The following is an 18706-nucleotide window of genomic DNA, read 5'->3' on the forward strand; positions in this document are numbered from 1 at the left end:
GTTTTACAAACAATGACACATGACTCCATGCTGCTCCAAAGGACTTGTTAGGGTGTGAGGCTGACACAGTTTCAGCATTATGAGGTATTGCCCAATTGCCCATCCGGTGTGCACTTCTGGCAGTCATGGAGAGGGCACATTTTACAGATGCTCACTACCACTTGGCACTGTGTGGACTGTGATTTGGGCTAGTGATGAAGTTGCACCTTGTGTTCTCCTTTGTGTCAGCCTGATAAATGCTCATTGCAAGCTGCAAGGTTTGAATAACTTTTCACAACCTCCTTGACTATTCAGGATTCTTCCTTTATGAAATGGTTGCTCATATCCTTTATTCCTTTTATGTTATATTCATGTATATCATTTTTCTGCTGATTTCTACTTAATATCTATGGTAATTGCTTATCAAAAATGCTTGGTACTATCTTATTGGTCTTTGATGGTTATGTTTGATAATTTACATGTTGTTAATTTTGGTGTGAAGTTAACTTTTTGTGATGTGTGGTGACTGTTTGTTTATTTTCTGAAATTGAAAGTTGTATTCATAAGTCTTTAGGTACAACTTGCTGCTTTACCCTGCCATTTTCATTATCTGTTGTGCTTCTTCGTATTGTCGTGGTCTGCTTCCCTTCCACTAGAATGTAAGCTCTGTGAGGGCAGGAAATTTTGTATGTTTTATTTATAGCTGTCTCCCTCCCTCAGATCTGAAATAATTCTTGGTATGCATCAGGTGTTCAATAAATAAATATTAGTTGTACAAATAAAGAATAATGTACAAGGAGCTCTTTTTGCGTGTGTTTATGTGCCATGAAGAGATTTCTCCCTTGCTATCTCCCTTCCCTTTCATCCTCTTCTCTTTCCACTCATAGGAAGCTTGAATCTCTAACACCATTGTCCCACTGGGGTGTGTGTGTATGTGTGTGTGTGCGTGTGTGTGAGAGAGAGAGGTCTTTGTCAAGCTGGGGTTGTTTCTTGTGCAGTTGTGCCATGAGTGTGTCTTTGAATGTTCCGACTCTGCTGCCGCTCTGCTGAAGTTTACAGGAAACCCAGTGCTGAGTTTTAGGAGAAGGAATGGGGATGAGAGGGAGCCAGGAAGGAGTAATGCATGGAGAGCTCCTCTGGTGGCAGCCAGTGAACATTTGGGAAGCCCCTTTTGTGAGCCAAGTGTCAGAGTGGATGTGAATCCTGACTCTCAGAGGACTTTGTGGCTAACATCTGAACTCTTTAGCACTAAAGTCACATGTGGCAAGTGATGGACTCTGTTATGAATCACTCATGCGGGAACACAGAAGCTGTAGAACATAGTGGTTAGTTTCAAAGGCTTTGAATAGATGAAATTGTGTCTGTGTCCTGCCTCTGCTCCTGACTAGGCTTATATCTTAGGAAGATTACTTTGCCTCTCCTAGATTATTTTCTTGTCAATAAAAGGCAAAGATCATAGTAGTGCCTCCTTCAGAGATGGATGTAAGAATTGCAGGGTAGAAGGCGTATGAGTGCTTGGCATAGTTAGTGCCTATAAATAAGAACTAATTGTGTGTGGGTGGGGTGTCTTTAGGGAGGAGGCCATGTTTCACCCAGCCTTGCAGGATGGGTAGGATTTTTCTAGGCAGGAACTGAATGGGTGGAAAGGTCATGCCATAAAAGAGAGAGAGAAAAAAAATGCAAATGTGGAGATGAGAAAGTATGCATACAGGTTGAGTTCAGGGAGCATTAATCTAGTTTAACTTCAATGTAGGAGGGGTGATCAGTGAGGCTGGAAATGTAGGAGGAGACTGGTTGTGGTGGGTGATCAGCACCAAGCCAAGAAAAATGCCTTTTGTTACTCTGCTCATGATTTTTCCATGCTTCCAGTTGCTTGATCAGATTTGAGAGAATTTCTGAGATAAATGTCTCTTCTAGGCGATCCACGCAAAGCAGGAGAGGACAGAAAGGACAGTTGCGACGCTGCAAAGGGAGTCCTGGCTAGTGCTGCTGAAGGCACCTATTCCAGGGCACTTGAACTTCAGGGACATTTTTTTCAAATAATCTTTTTTTTTTTAAGCACTAGTTTCGTGCCAGGTGCGGATTTAGTTGCATCCAATTATGTTCATGTCATTGTTCTGAAATCATTTTCTCCATGGATATTGCTGTTCAAGACAAGATGTTTTTGGGTCTGAGGCTACACTTATAAAAGAAAGCATGGGAAAAAATATGCTTCCTTGCACTTCTCTATTCCACTTCTGATGTCAGAGGAGAAAGAAAACAGGCGAATGATTTCAAAGTCCAGCAGATCCTTTGTCAAAGAGGAGACCGTGTGCCAGTATTCTTCCCAGCCTTGTCCAGTTTCCAGGCAGCAGTGCAGTCATGGGTTGTTACGACACGGAGGATGAAAACTGGCAAATCCCTGGGAGCAGGATGGTAAAAGAACTGGGACTTGGCATCAGAGACTAACTTGGGTTTGGATCACAAGTGCTAGAAAGGACTAGATGATTGCTGAGAAGATGAGCAAATGATGCACAGATCTTAGAACCTCCGTTTCCTCATCATGTGTAGATAGCCACTTTGGGTTGCTTATTTTTTTTTTTTGAAAAATATTTATTTAGTTGAAAAACCAAAAGAGACAGGCAGATCTCTATCTGCAGATTAATTCCTCAAATGCTTGCAGTTGCCTGAAGCAAACCAAGCCAACGCCAGGTGGTCAGTGCAGGTCTCCCATGGGGGTGGTAGCAAGGATATAACTATTTCAGCCATTGCCTGCCTCCTTGCAGGGTCTATATTAGCAGGAAACTGGAATTGGGGGTGAAGATGGAACCCAGGAACTCAAATCTAAGCATTCTGACATGGAGGGTTGTGTCTTACTTGCTGTGCCAAATGCTGTCCACAGAATCATGAGCTAACCCAGCAAAGGCCTGGTACCCAGGGCACCCTCTTTCTGCCTGCATAGTGAGTGTGCTCAGATTGGGAAACCCTTTTGCTCATCTTCCCTGATGTTTGTACAGCCTAGTCACTTTCATGCACCCAGGAGGATCGAAGTGCTCTTCCTCTCCTTAAAGAGAAGTTGGGTTATCTTTCATATAGGATAGAAATCAAACCAAATGAGATTAACTTACCTCAGGAGCCAGTTTCAACGGATCTTTTGAATGGTAAAGTTCTATTATTGTATATTACTTCAAACTTAATAGAAAAATTGATTAAAATATGTGCCCTGTTCATAACTAGCCTGGCTGAATGCCACAAGACACATTAATTGAAAATGAATTTCCACAAACCCAATCAAGCATCATGAACATGAAAAATGTACCTTTTCCCCTCCATGCCTCCATTGATTTTTCATTTTCCCCACTCAGAGCTTCATTTAGCAATTTTTCAGTTCCTTTTTGTTGTGCCCTTAATTCATTCCCTTCCCTCCCCCGCAATGAGATAATGTACCATTTTCCTTGTCCTTATTAAACTGTTCTTTCATGCTACATTAGTGCAGGGCAGATTTTGATCTTGTGCTATTCGTCTATAGACTATTATTTCTTTAAAAAAGAAGCTGTGCTTTATTTTTATTCTTACATTTTGTGGTGGCTTTTCATCAGGAAGACTGCACTTGAAAAATACAATGGCTGTGAAATTACAGCTTGGAAGGTTTTTAAATAGATTAAGGAAATTTATAGCAAACCTTTTCAAGGAAAGTGTGTAAAATACCATTTTCTCTCTCTCTCTCTCTTTTTTTACTTGGTGGGATGTATGATTTAACATTATTCCTGCTCTTTGAAAGATTTATTTGAAAGACAGAGTGACAGGAAGAGAGAAACATGTTCCATCCAGTGGCTGCAACAGCTGTGGCTGGGCCATGCTGAAGACAAAAACCAAGAGCTTCATCCTAGTCTCTCACATGAGTGGCAGGGGCTCCCCTGGTCCCTCATTTGCTGCCTTCCTAGGCACATTAGCAGGAAGCTAGATTGGGAACAGCATGACTGACACTAAAGCTAGCTCACCAATATGGGGTGCTGGCATTGTAGGTGATGGTTTAACTACTGCTTGGCAATATTGATCCCATGATTCCTATTCTGTTGACTGAATTAAGACCACAGTGTGGCAAGTCACAGAGGGATCAAGAGGTTATGTTGAATAGAAGGCTCTACCAGGACATGAGGAAGCAAAGGGACAATTTGTGGCAGATCCCAGGGAGCTCTGGACGCATCTTCCTGTGTGCTTCATCCCTACTCCACTCCGCTCACAGATCCACTGGGCCCTTGCAGGTTTTGAAAACAGTAATGGGGTCTTCAAACTATTTTCGTGTGAAATTTTCAAAATTTCAAATCATACAGTAGCATAAATATGTCCTGAAGAGTATAAGAACTTGAACTACAGTATCAGATTGTACTCAAGAATTCATAACCTTGATAATCTCATTTTGGTGAGAAGTGTTTATCAGCAGTTGTATGTCTTTGATATGTTTTTCAGTGGGAAAGCAAATTAGTCATACATGCTGTTTAAAGTAGGAAGTTTTTGTAATTGAAGTTTGTGGGAAAGAGGAACAAAGTGGGACTATTGGTGACAGAAGTTGGGGAACTTTATTAATATATGATTGAGTTTTGTGACCTGTGTAAGCACATAAACATACCAGCCCCACCTGATTTTTAAATAAGGTCTAGGAGTCTTAGCTGAATATTTCTAAAATGAAAATGAAAACAAAAATTTCAAAGAAAATAAAAATATCATAATCTTAGTTTCGATATAAAAAAACAGCATTCCCTTTCCTATACAGAATTTTAAATAGCTTGATTAAATGAGGCAATCAGTTTTCCTAATTGCTTTAAAAAAACAGAGTAGCATTTCATTAATCAGGAAACAGCAGAATGGAAGTAATTCAAGGCTTTACCAAGAAGTCATGAAGGAAAAAATTCTGTAGTATGTTAATGGAAGCAAGACAAAATATTTGATTGGTTAACTTAGCCAGCTAGAGGTGAGCTGGTGGTTTCTGAAGGATAATTTGTGATATGGGATGGTTGGCAGTTTCTGCTTGGCTGAGTTTGTTTCCCTTTCTGGTCTATAACCATACACTCAGCATTTGATTTCGGTTTGTTAAGGTGGGAACCCATTTCACCTTGCTAATGGCCTCCCCATTACTTGTGTTAAATTCCTTCCCTTTTGAGCGGTTTCTCTTTCATGAAAGATTGAACAAAGCTTGAATGTGATCCTTTCTGTCACCTGCTTAGCTGACTTGTCCTTGTTTCAGTGTGAAACCTGTAAGTGTGAGCATCAGTTTTAATGAACCTTCTAGGATCAGCGAGGGAAGGAAGCACAGTTGATGGTACATATACCATCTGCTGTACAGCATGCCTGATGGGCACCTTTTTGATGTCATAATGTTTTTTTGTGTGTGCATTACCATTGTCAGCTGGTAAAAGAAAACATCCCAAAGCACAATTAGTTAACAACCCACATCCGAAGCTATCTAGTATTTAATGCTTATTTGCTGCAATAACTCTTCATTAATTTCTTTTCACAGTCCCTGAGCTCAATATTGAACCACGTAATTCTAACTATAGAATTGTATCATTTTCTGACACCTAACACCATATGTTCCATGTTCTGTGTATCACTAATGGGAAAAAATTCCAAGGAGTGTGCAAGTTCCCTAATTTCCAGGATTGAGCGGAATCCATAAAAGAACCTGTCTATATTTTTCTGAAACTTTTTGATCGTGATGGTGTATGGGCTCCTTTTGAAGTGACTTGGGAGGAATTCTTTCTCTATTGTAGTTGGTATCCAAAGCAGTTTTTTAAAATGTGCAAATTATAAAGTGTGACTTCAGCTCTATGATTAATTAGGTCATAAGACATATGTACACTTTGAATTACACGAGAAGCATGATGATCGAGACAAGTTAGACCCAGTTCTATTAATATCAGTTAAAAGGTTCCAGATTTTACCAAGATGGACTTTGTTCCCCCTTGTGTCTGTAAAATGATGGCTACAACTGGGCTTATTTTTGACCTTTAAATTTGGCTGCTGTAAAAGATTGTGTAAACCAAATAGGTGAAGCCTGCAAAATGAATGCTTCTCCTTGCTCAGTTTTTTTTTAAGATTTATTTTTTTAAATTATTTTTTTATTGGAAAGGCAGATATACAGAGAGGAGAGACAGAGAGGAAGATCTTCCGTCCGATGATTCACTCCCCAAGTGAGCACAATGGCCGATGCTATGCCGATCCGAAGCCAGGAGCCTCTTCCGGGTCTCCCACACGGGTGCAGGGTCCCAAAGCTTTGGGCCGTCCTCGACTGCTTTCCCAGGCCACAGGCAGGGAGCTGGAAGGGAAGCGGGGCTGCTGGGATAGAACCGGCGCCCATATGGGATCCCGGGCATGCAAGGCGAGGACCTTAACCACTGCGCCACCGTGCTGGGCTCTGCTCAGTTTTTAATGCCCTGACTTGAGCCTTCTAACTTGGGTCATTTACCACCACCTGGTGACAGTGAAACCTAAATGCAGCTTTGTGGTAGGTAAATAAATTTCTTGAAGGCCAACTTTGCAAACTTCAGTGCAGATAGAAAGAGCAAAGGTACTTCATACATTTACTTGCGTGGCACCCTGGGTTTTGGAGTGGGCCTCACTCTTGGAGGTATTTGGGGTGTATGTTCTAAACAAGGCCATTACAGTTCAATTGGGTTTTAAGAGCTTGTTCTACAGTTTTGCTCCTAATCAATTGTTTAGGGCTGGATTTGTTGATTTGTTTTTTGACAGTCTGAGATTATAGAATGAGCAAGGACTTTACAGTAACTCACAGTCTAGGGAGGGAGAAATACCTAGAATCATAATCACAGCTAACATTTGAGTAGTTCTCAAGCACTAAGTGTTACAGGAGACAATGTTTCTGGGCTCTTTGGGATTGGGAGTTGGCAATTACAGGATCATCCACAAGCAGAGACTTGGGGATCTGATACTACTGGAATGCTACCAAACCCAGAAGCACGAGTTTGCCTGTTTTAGTATCTGAGGGCCTCACTGGGGAAACACAGGGGACATACTACAGGGTAGGCTGCAGGGTTACAACGCTGGAATTCCAAGTCAGCATCCCTTGTAGGGCTTGCAGAGTTTGGCCAGCCTTTGCTTTGAGGGATTTTTTTTCCCCTTAAATTGGAATAAGTCAACATTGGTCATAAAATATGAACAATAGGCTTTTCTAAAAATGTATAAGGGCTGGGCCTGGTATCATAACCTAGTGGGTAAATACCTTGTATGCCTTCGGGATCCCATGTTGGTGCCAATTCATGTCCCAGCTGCCCCACTTCCATCCAGTTTCCTGCTTGTGGCCTGGGAAAGCAGAAGTGGATAACCCAAAGCCTAGAGACCCTGCATCCATGTGGGAGATCCAAAAAAAGCTCCTGGCTCCTGGCTTCAGATCAGCTCAGCTCTGACTGTTGCAGTCACTAGACGAGTGGGCCGATGGACAGAAAATCTTTGTCTCTCCTTATCTCTATAAATCTGACTTTCCAATAGTAAGAACAAAAAAAATCTTTAAATTAAAAAAATGCATAAGGACTTAAGCAAAGGTGCATGAGTGCATTCATTTCACAGAGTAGCACCATCACTTCTTGCCACTGTCAGCACCCGCAGTCCCTCTCATAGCTTGTTTTGTCTCCCCAGGACTAGGTAACTTTTCAGTATAGCCTCAGCCCCTCTATTCTCTCACAAGAACTCAGAGACTTTGTCCATACTGCACTGTCTCCAGATGACAACTTTGCCTTTTACTGAGTTATAGTCGTCCATCCTGTCCATGAGGGATTAGTTCAGTTCAGGACCTTTGTGGATCTCAAATTTGATGACACTCAAATCCTCATATAAAATGATGTGTCTGCGCATAAGCAGCACACCTCATCCTGTACACTTGCAAGTATCTCTGTGTCACAACACCTAATGCAAACTAAATGCTGTGGAAGCAACTGTTGCACAGTATTGTTAGGGGAAAAAGACAAGAAATGTCTGTACATAACCAGTATGTTTCTTCTCTAATATTTTCAATCCAAAGCGGGTTGAGTCCTTTCATGCAGAACCCATGGATGAGGAGGCTGGCTGTAGTTTTTAAGACTAGAGTCTAGGGGATAATGAACAGTAGGATCATCTCAGCATTTTACTATGAGGTGTTCTCTGGAGGGAGGGACGGTTCCTAAAACATATTTGTCACTTCGTTGACTCAGAAACCACTGAGTCCTTTGGAGATAGTGACACTAGCTGTTTGAAGTCATCTTTTGTTATGTGATTAAATACTACCCCTGACCTCCTCAAAAACCTTTGGTTATGTTCAATACCCATTTTACATATCCTTTAAAGGTTTTAAAGCATTAATTCTATGGGGAAGGATTGAAAAGGAACACAAGGATGCATTTTGCAAATTATTCTTACCAAATTGAAGGAAATTTACACACACAACTCTTTTTTTAATCCCTCTCCATAATCCTACCACAACCCCAGAACTTGGCCATTTGTTTAACTTCTCTTCTAGGTTTTACTTTCATCGTTGTAAACTTTTTTTTAATCCCTTGAGGCTTTTTGTAAACACTTTGCCATTTTGCAGTGTGTTTGTTTTTAGTGTTTAGGTAATATACTCCATCAAATTGATATTCTGTAATTTATTACCTGTTCCTTTAGTGCTAGACATTAAGGTTATTTCCATTTTCTCCCTATTATAAATAATGGGAGCAAGAACCATCTTTATATATATAGCTTTTTTCCTATGTTTGAATTATATCCTTAGGATAAATTCCCAGGAGTGGGATTAGTGGGTCAAAGGGTATGAACAGCTTTATGGCTCTGAATATTTATTGCTAAATTGCCTAAAGGGTCATTCTAATTTACAATGCCACCTGCAACACACAAGAGTGGCTGCCTCCCCAACCCTGCCAGCACTGGTTTCTTTAGTCAGTATTTGGGGTTACAAATTTCTTAAGTGTTAAGTGACAGTTCATTTCTCTTTTTAATTGGTAATTTCTTGAATTAACATCAACATTATGCATTTTTCCTTGAGCATATTTCCTATTATGTTTTGTATGGTTTGCTTTCCTTGTTAGAGGATGAATTTTTTTATACCACATGGCATTGAACATATATTATAATGAAGTTTCCCAATGTACCCAGAACAGAGAGAATACTCAGTGAGGCCATCTCAACTCATTATCCAGGTTAAACAAAGAGCCAGAATTGCCATGTTTGCTTTAAGTAGCCCTTCGTTTCCTCTTTTCTTTTCCTTTGTGCAGTATTTTAAAGAAAATCCCAGATATTCTGTATATGTTTCTGCTATACTTTACTATGCATCTCCAAGTGGGTAATTTTTGGGGTTGGAATACCCACATCACACTTAACAAAAATGATAATTCCTTAATATCTTGTAACCCTTGTCTATAAAGAGTTCCTGACGTGTCTTTTTACTAATGCTTTGCTGCATTCAGGATCCAGTATGGTCACATTTGTTTCTTTTTTTTTTTTTTTAAGATTTATTTATTTATTGGAAAGTCAGATATACAGAGAGGAGGAGAGACAGAGAGGAAGATCTTCCGTCACATTTGTTTCCTGCATCTCAGAGTCTCTTCATCTAAAGCATGCCTCTCCCAGCTTGGCCACGCCCCTCATCCCTACCCAGTGACTTACTGTAGGAACTGAGTCAGTTATGCTATAAAACACTAACATTCCGGCTTTGGCTCTTTGTTTCCTTATTGCCTCCAGAAGCCTGATTAGATTGCATTTTGAGTTTCGGGGGTGGGGATGGTGCCTAGTTTTCTGTGACATCTGGGATATAAAATGTCTGGGAAGGTTGAAGTTGATCATTCATTCAGGTCATGATAGCCCCAAATCACAGATATAAAGTTCCTCCATCAGCCTGCAGCCTCACTGTGTTGTCTGTGGATGATGGTGGCTCCAATCAGTTACTTCCTAGACATGGCAAAATTGTGATGATCTTCTAATTCTTTCATGCCTACCCCATTGAATGGCTGAAAGTATTTGGTAAAGGAAAACCTTTCTTTATAACTAAGGCTTTTTTTAGAATCTCCAAACTCAGTTTGTACAAGCAAGGCAAAATAAGTGCTTTCGTTTTCTCTCTAAAATGCCAGGCATCCAATTACTTGTTGCTGATTTCTTTGTTAAGGATTTTAAAATATTCGTGTTCTGTAGTAGTTACATATTAGCATGTATTTTACACAGTGACATCATTTGTTTTTTAATTGCCCCATCCTTGGTCCAAGGCAAACCTTTCATGTCCTTGCTTTCAGGAAAGACAAGGTATCTTAGATTCATCTAGTTTATTTTTGTCCCCCACCTTCCTGGAAAGGGCTATTCCTGTAAGATGTGCTTTTATATCTTTTAAGTGGTGAATAGTATCTGGATCATATTATGCTTTTATTGTTTTTATATTTTCTCAGTGGACGGATTAAGAATGCTTGTTTTTACAAAAGCAAATAAAAGGTTACGAGTCTGTACTGATATTGTCACTTTAAATCTGACAAAAGCTTGTTTTATATTTATTGCATGTCAGACTTGTTTTTCTTTCTCTGATGGTAAACATCTTGGTTGCAAACATGATTATACCACATGATAGATCATGTTCAAATTTAAGATGTAAGACTTTGGAAAATTGGTGTGTTACTCACCAAGACCATGTAAGTGTGCCCACGATTGTCCAAGACATGGTTTGGTACACAGTAGCCTGATTTCTTCTTTTAGGGGAGGGATCATTTCTAAGGAGACATGATGTATGCATGAAAAACAAAAGCAGTTCAGGATGGAGTATATTATAAAAACAAGGGTGAAAGCCCAGCTCACGTCCACTTTGGAGATTTTCCTAATGACTTTGGGCCACATGAATTCTCACTCCTCTGAATGTCCTCAACAGCTTTTGTGATCCTTTCCCCAAATCAACACTTCTGACACTTGGCACACAAAACAGGAACAAATTATTAATAGATTCGACAAAGCTGAGAGTTTGAAATCAGGCTGCCTCATTGGTTCAAACTGAATAATCACTGTTTGTAGACTTATTTCAGTGTTTCCCAAAGATGTTATGTGGTTTGTCTATGGAATGCTACCAAGGGTTGCAAAGCAGCATCTGTATGGAAATGCTGGGTTAAACAAGCCTAATGAGATGTAACTTACAACTCATCTTTCATATCCCCCAGCTCACCTGGAGCAGCATCTGGCTTTCCTGGGCATTTCATGTTAATCCCATTGCATGGTACACAGCTTCTGTTTAAATGAAAGCCAGCACCCTGTCTCTCTCCATTAAGTAACTTGTACTCATGCAGTTCTACATTGTTTTAAAAACAGTTCTTGATGTGTTTCTTCCTAGATTGAGTCATTAAAGAAAAAATTGCAACAGAAACAGCTCTTAATATTGCAGCTTTTAGAGAAGATCTCTTTCTTGGAAGGAGAGGTAAGAAATCGTTTCTTTAAGTTGCTGTCTTCCCTACCATTAAATTTTATGTTGCTGAGCCAACCACTGGCACTTAATTAAAAATATGGTTACTTCCTGGCCTCATAACATTGCTTAGAGGTTAACTGCCAGCACTGAAAGTGAGATTCTGACAGCTACATTTTCTCTCCCATCTGACTCTCTTCACTCCCATTTGCTACTCATCTCTGCATTTGAGCTCCAGTTTTCTTTCATTTGTTTTGTTTTTGTTCAAGAATTTGCTTCACAGGACTGATAAGCTACTGATTAATACTGAGAATTTCCCACATTAGTGTAATGCTTTAAAATTTGTGAAGTATTTTTACATACATCCCTCACCTGATTCTCTCAACTCACATTAAGAGAGGCAAGACGGGGTGGATGGGGGCTTCATGGAGGTGTATCAAGCCAATCCACTATCTGCAAGTACTGGCATCCTGTATGGGTGCCCATCCATGTCCTGGATGCTCCACTTCCAATCCAGCTCTCTGCTATGGCCTTGGAAAGCAGTGTAAGATGGCTCAAGTCCTTGGGCCCCTGCACCCATGTGAGAGGCCGGGAAGATACTCCTGTTTCCTCGCTTTGGATGAGCTCAACTCTGACCTTTGCAGCCATTTCAGGGGTAAACCGGCAGATGGAAGACCTTTCTTCCTGTCTCTCTTTCTCTCTTACAAAACAAATCTGTCTTTCAGATAAAAAAAAATTATAAATAAATCTTTTTTTAAAAAGTCATGATGAGGGGTATTATCACTGTATTAACAAATTAAAAAACTAATGCAAAGATTAAGCAGGTGATTTTGTTCAATCACCTAACTTAGTGAATGCCAGACCCAGGCTGAAGTCAGATGACTAATCCAATGCCTTTATTCTGTGACATCGAGTGACCATGTTTCAGTGAGTGACTTAAATTTGCCTGAGACTTTAAGATGAATATTACTCCTGACTTTCTAGCTTTTTGAAAGTCATTTGAAGATTTTGTATACCTTCAGAGAAGGAGATTATGGAGTTGGAGGAACTTTAAGAGGTTAGATATTAATAGAAGGAGAAGCCAAAGTCTGTTGGCTCCAAAGACTTTTTATTAAGATCTTGGCAATGAGCCTTTTCTTTTTGAGGCTCCATGAGAGGTTGGTTTGCCAGGCACCTGTCCTTGTCTGTTTCCCATTGCAGTCCTTTCCCAATGAGACTGCTTAAGAGATTATGATGAAGTAAGGAGAATTTTCCATATTTTCCATATGCTTTGCATAAAAGAATAGATTCAGATTTATCCCAGTTTTCAAACCTGGGGCCTGCTTCTTATTAGCTTGGTACCTGGGGGAAATTTTTTTATAATCATAAAATGGGAATTATGAATGTACCTTCATGTGTATGACTGTGAGTGGAAAGTGCATAGAAAGTGTCTGACGCATACCCAGCAGTCATTTTTAACTTATTATTGTTCTCTTGTAATTAAAATGGATGCTTTCTGAGTTAGATTATATTTCTGCTATTTTGTGTATGGGAAAACTGAGGCACAGGGATGCTAGAGGACCTGTACTAGATTAGAATTGAGTTGGGTAAGCCTGAGTGCGGAGCCTAAACTTATCACTACTACATTTGTGGTGATAAGGAGCTGGGCTTCATTTACGCTACACTTGAGGGACTGTCAACAGCAATTTTAAAATTCAGTCTTAAAATGTTGTCTATTGAAGCTGGGTCAAAGGATATTTTCCCTATCCCTTTTCAAGTCTTCCTATCTGTGGATCTCTGGGTCCAGCCCCAACCTTATGAGTAAATGTTTATGTTTCCAATATTTCCTTCTGCAATTGCAACATCCTGTGGGAAGAATCACACTCCATATTATGAGAGCCAATGAGTGAGTGTCCTGGGGGATGTCCCTGTGTTCAGAGAGAAAGAGCTGCTGCCAGGAAAGCCAGAAAGTCATCCAGGGCAGTGCCCCACTACTTGCCTCTGCCTGTGCTAGTCCAGCAAGCTCTTCTATTGGTGGACTGATTGCTGAATCATTTGTTTGAGAGGTGGAGCTGAACTGAGCTGAGCTGGCCTGGACCTGAACCACAGACCCAGGAATTAAATCCAAGTCTCCCAAGTGGGTGGCAGAAACCCAGTTATTTCAGGTATCCCTGTTGCTTTGCAGGTATGTGTGTGGAGTCAGGAATCTATTCTGGGATTGAATAAAAGAACTCTTCTATGAGATGTTATTTTACTGAATTGAGAGAGAGAGAATGAATATGAGTAATTGAGCATACACTTGCTGATTCATTCCCCAAATGCCTTCAATAGCCAGACTGGGTCAGGTTGAATCTAGGACACAGGAAGTTAATCCAGATTTCCCATTTGAGTGGCAAGCACTCAATACTTGAGACATGTCCTGCTGCCTCCCAGGGTGTACATTTTACAGCAAGAAGGAGTTCAAGGTGGAGTTAGAATTCAAACATAGTAACTCTGATGTGGGTTGTACATATCCCAAGTGGCAGCTTAACCACTTTTCCAAACACATGACCAGGAGGTGGGAGTCTTAACAACCAGGCTGAACACCTGCCCCTTATTGATAGATTGTGAAATACACAAAGAGGAGCCTTATGTTTTATTGCTTGATTCATGAAAAAATCATCCGTTACTTTGGATTTCTCAAGACTCTGAGATGTGACTAGGAGTTGACATAGTTTACCTGGGAGATGATCCCAGGAAATTCCCAGAGGAAGGGGAAAAGAGGAGTGGGAAGGGAGGCAAGCCCGGAAGGAGCACCTTCTTGAGGAGATCACTGATATGGACAACTGGGACTGCCTTTTGCTGGTGGCTCCTGGGAAACGCCCTGACTTATCCTGATGAAAAGTCTAGAAGGTTACATCATTTCTCCAGTAATTCCCATAAGGCGCTGGGTAGTGTCTGCTTCTTCTGTGTATCCTCACTGAGTCCAGTTCTGCCCATCTGCTGGAAACAATTTGGCTCTTCAGCTTTGAGGTATGGATTTTAGAACTGCATGGTGTGTCCAGCGGGCTACAGGAGCCGCCTCTCTTTGGCTCATGAAGGCTGAGTGTGTGCATCTGCCAGCTCTGCATTCAGTAATTAGCTACGGAGGGACTCCTGACACCCCTGTAATTGGCTTATTGCACAGATCAGGGCTTTTATTCCTTATACAGCCTGTTAAAATATCAGATAAGAAAAATTTTTATCTAAGAGTTCTAAGTTTAGTTCTGACAGTTCCACTGAGAAGTCAAGCCTCTCTGCTCAAGTGACTTTTATCTTTCTAAGCCTCAGTTTTTTTGGAGAGTGAAGGGGAAAATTTGTAAAATGGGGATAATCAAACCTGCATCAAAGGATTTTTTTTATGAGAAAATTAAATAATGTCTGCAGAACGCAAGAGCTGTGCTTGCCACATGTGTAAGATTGGCCTCTGTTAATTTTTTGTTGATGGCTCAGCATTATGCAGACCTTGGTTTTTACCCATTTTCTGTGAGCGAACTTGGGCATAGCTTACTGCTACAAGTGTAGGCTCAGCTGCTTTTCTCTAACAAATGATGAGGGGCCCTAGGTCATTTCTGAGATTTATTTTTAATGTTTGGAACCTTGATTGTCTTTTACTCAAATCCTAACAGGACACTGGACAAACAACCTGAGAGAACATTCTATGGCTGATCCTGAGTTTAGACAAAAGTTCAGAACATTTTCCTCGATCATAGCTGCAAATCTAAAACCCATCTTTTCTTTTCAAATACAAAATGTAGATGCATTTGGCCCCTGGATTCATCCTGCATGCCTACCAATGTTTAAACTCATTATGTATTGGACTGTTCACTACTGAACAGATACCACATTGCTGAAAGCTTTCTCTGGCTTGGCTCTGCCAACATATTTTTTATTAGCCAATTCAAAATCTTCTTGATGATTAAAAAATATGTCTACTTTTTCACTTTCTTTTCTGCAAACAATTATTTAATTGCTCATCTTCTGGAGAAGAAATATCCCTTTTCCTGTGTCCAACAGAAAAATCGTTCTTAAAATGACAAGTATGTGTCTTTATAAAGCTGAAAAACTTTCTCAAACTGTGAACAGATTCTGTTGCATTTCTATTTGTTGGAGATCCTAATTTGCTGGAAGAAATAAAAAAATTAAAGGGAAGAGTCAGCTGTCTTTCTCTTTTCTTTCTTTCTTTCTTTCTTTCTTTCTTTCTTTCTTTCTTTCTTTCTTTCTTTCTTTCTTTCTCTTTCTCTTTCTCTTTCTCTTTCTTTCTCTCTCTCCTTCCTTCCTTCCTTCCATTTGAAAGGCAGATAAATAGAGAGAAGGTGATACAGAGAGAAATATCTGTCCACTGGCTCACTCCCCAGGTGGCTACAATGGCTGGAGCTGAGCCAATCCAAAGCCAGGAACTTCTTCCAGTGCAGGATCCCAAGCTTTTGGGCTGTCCTTAGTTGGTTTCCCACGCCACAGGCAGATGGCTGCATGGGAAATGGAGGTAGCTGGGATATAAACTGGCACCATATGGGATCCTGGCACTTGAAAGGCGAGGACTTTAGCCACTAGACTGTCATGCCAAGGGAAGGTGTGTGTGTGTGTGTGTGTGTGTGTGTGTGTGTGTGTGTGTGTGTGTGTGTGTGTGTGTTTTAAAGATTTAGTTATTTACTTATTTGAAAGAGTGATCATCAATCTGCTAGGTCACTTCCTAGATGGCTGCAGTGGCCATGGCTGAACCAGGCCAATGTCAGGAGCCTAGGATCTTCCTCCTGGTCTCCTACATGGGTTCTGTTGCCTGAACACTGTTGCCTGAACATCTTCTGCTGCTCTCTCAGGTCACTTGAAGGGAACTGTATCTGAAGTGGAAAAGCTGGTACTTGAACCCAAACAGGACGTTGGCATTGCAGATGACAGTTTCATCCACGATACCAATCCTGAGTCAAATATCTTGCATTTAATGTGGACAAAAAGCTCTGAACGTGCCTGTTATGCATTCCTGAAAGTGTTATGAATCTTGCCATGTTAACATTAGGGCTCCAGGCATGAAGGTTCCACTCACATTTTATTAAACATGCGTTCTTTTTTGTGCATGTGCTGCAGCTCCTGGCTGCTCCCTGCCCTGGGCCTGAGGGAGTTGGGGGAGGAAATGATTGCTCTACATGTGTGATATAACAGCCAAAAAAACAACAAAATAAAGGCTCAGTGGTGCTACACCCATTCTTCCTTCCTGGAAAGCACACAAGCCTCTCCAGCCGCCGGGTGTATTCATTACACAAACACAAGGTGGTGGTGTTTGAAAGCAGGAAAACTCTGCAATCTGATTCTCAGTGCCCGACACAGGCTGTTCCTGGATGCAGGCCAGGCAGCTGTTTTTTGGTCAGCCGGTTTTAGTCATTCTGCGAGGCTCAGAGGTAAACAGTCTAGATTTTACTCCAGCAAGTCCTGTTAATTTCATGTTCAAAGTGTTTCTTAAATATCTCTCCCTATCTGACTTTCCTCATATTGCTGAGGTTCAGGTTGTCTTCATTTCTTTTTTAACCAACGTTGTTGTATGTTCATTTACATACCTGTACTGAGTTGGTGGGGACTGTGTCATGAAGGGAGTTCCGGTCCCTGTGTGTGCCCGGGACACTTCTGTCACCTCTTAGCTCCCGTTGTCCTTGCAGTCCATGTGTATTTGAGTTACTTTCAATTTGGCACAATTGTGAATACAACTGGTAGGAACATCACTGTGTGGGCATATGTTCTCATCCTTTTTGTATAAAATCCTAGTAGCAGGATAAGCTAGATTATAGAGTAGATATGGGTTTGCTTTAGAAAAAAAAAAAGAAGCTATTTAACTTTTTTAAAGGGATTGGAATATTTTACATTCCTATCGGCAGTTTGAGTATACTAGTATTTCCACTGGTATTCTTAGTGTATTTAATTTCCCCATTCTAGGAGTATATGGTGGTACTTCATTTTGGTTTTAAGTTACATTTTCTTGATGACTTGTAATGTTGGAGATCTTTTTTCTTTTTATGAGCCCCTATGCTTATTAACCATTTGTGTGTTGTCCTGTTTTTAAAGTATCTGTTCTTTTCAGTATTAAGAGGTTTCTTTTTTCTTTTTTTTTTTTTTTTTAGTATATTCTAAATTCTAGCCGCTTTTTGTTGGGATTTAGGTCCTATAAACATTTTCTATCATTCCTTCACTTGCTTTCCTGTTTTTTAAATGATACCTATGGAAAAATTTTTTAATTTTTGTTTTTATGTTTGAGTACGTTCAGTTAACCTATTTTTTTGTGTCACAAATAACCTTTCTTATGATTTGCCCTAAGAATTTGGTCGTTTTTGCTGTTTCATTTACACTATCCACTTGAGTTCATTTTTGTATTGTATTTGAAGTGAGGGCTGATATTCTTTGTTCCCATAGCGATGTCAAGTTCTTTGATTTGGATGGTCCTTTAATTTCCAATGTGGGTACTTTGTGCTCCCATTTTCACACTCACTCCCTGTACTCTTTTTTTTTTTTTTTTAAGATTTATTTATCTATTGGAAAGTCAGATATACAGAGAGGAGGAGAGATAGAGAGGATGATCCTCCATCTGATGATTCACTCCCCAAGTGAGCGCAATGGCTGATGCTATGCCGATCCGAAGCCAGGAGCCAGGAACTTCTTCCTGGTCTCCCACACGGGTGCAGGGTCCCAAAGCTTTGGGCTGTCCTCGACTGTTTTCCCAGGCCACAAGCAACTGGCGCCCATATGGGATCCCGGGCGTTCAAGGCGAGGACTTTAGCCACTAGGCCACGCCGCTGGGCCCACTCCCTGTACTCTTTCTCCTCCTCTCTCTTTTCTTCTTCCCAAACTGCCTTGGGAGGAGGGGTGTGACATATCAATTCTGTTTGATAAATTTTTAAACCATAGGTTTTGCTTTGTCAATTTTCTTAGTTGTTTCTTGTCTGTTTTATGAAGTTTTGCTCAGATATTCATTAGTTCCTTCCTTCTAATTGATCCTGATACTTGAGAGTTTTTCTTTTTTTTTTTCCTGGCTTCTTGAAATGGAACTTTGGGTCACTGACTTTAGATCATTCATTTTTAATATTAGACTTTCGAGCTGTAAATATTCTTCTAAGCTATGCTTCAGCTGCATCCCACAAGCTTTGATATGTTAGACTTTTATTAATATCCAGCTCAAAATATTTTCTAATTTCCCTTGGAATTTTTCTTTATGTATTTTTAGAAGCATGTTCACCTTGTAAATCTTTGAGATTCTCCTAGATATCATATTTTTTATTTCTGTTTTTTTTTATAGTCAGAGAACATATTTTGTATGGTTTTTGTTCTTTCATATTTTATTGAGACTTGTTTTAT

At 40.3% G+C, this 18706-nt stretch overlaps 1 protein-coding gene across 2 annotated transcripts in view; it reads left to right on the top strand.

The window, feature by feature from the left end:
• The window catches only part of LOC121148527 (myocardial zonula adherens protein), an 86406-nt gene that overhangs the window by 51009 nt on the left and 16691 nt on the right, over positions 1-18706 (top strand). The window contains exon 11 of one of the 2 annotated variants that reach the window (XM_040968591.1): positions 11303-11386. The exons of the other annotated variant lie outside the window; for it this stretch is intronic. Within the exon in view, the coding sequence (XP_040824525.1) occupies positions 11303-11386 (84 nt within the window). The remainder of the gene's footprint in view (positions 1-11302; positions 11387-18706) is intronic. 2 annotated transcript variants of the gene reach the window in all.

This window comes from Ochotona curzoniae, unplaced genomic scaffold (genome assembly GCF_017591425.1).
Source record: "Ochotona curzoniae isolate NIBS_2020 unplaced genomic scaffold, NIBS_Ocur_1.0 scaffold_4701, whole genome shotgun sequence".
Taxonomy (NCBI): Eukaryota; Metazoa; Chordata; class Mammalia; order Lagomorpha; family Ochotonidae; genus Ochotona; species Ochotona curzoniae.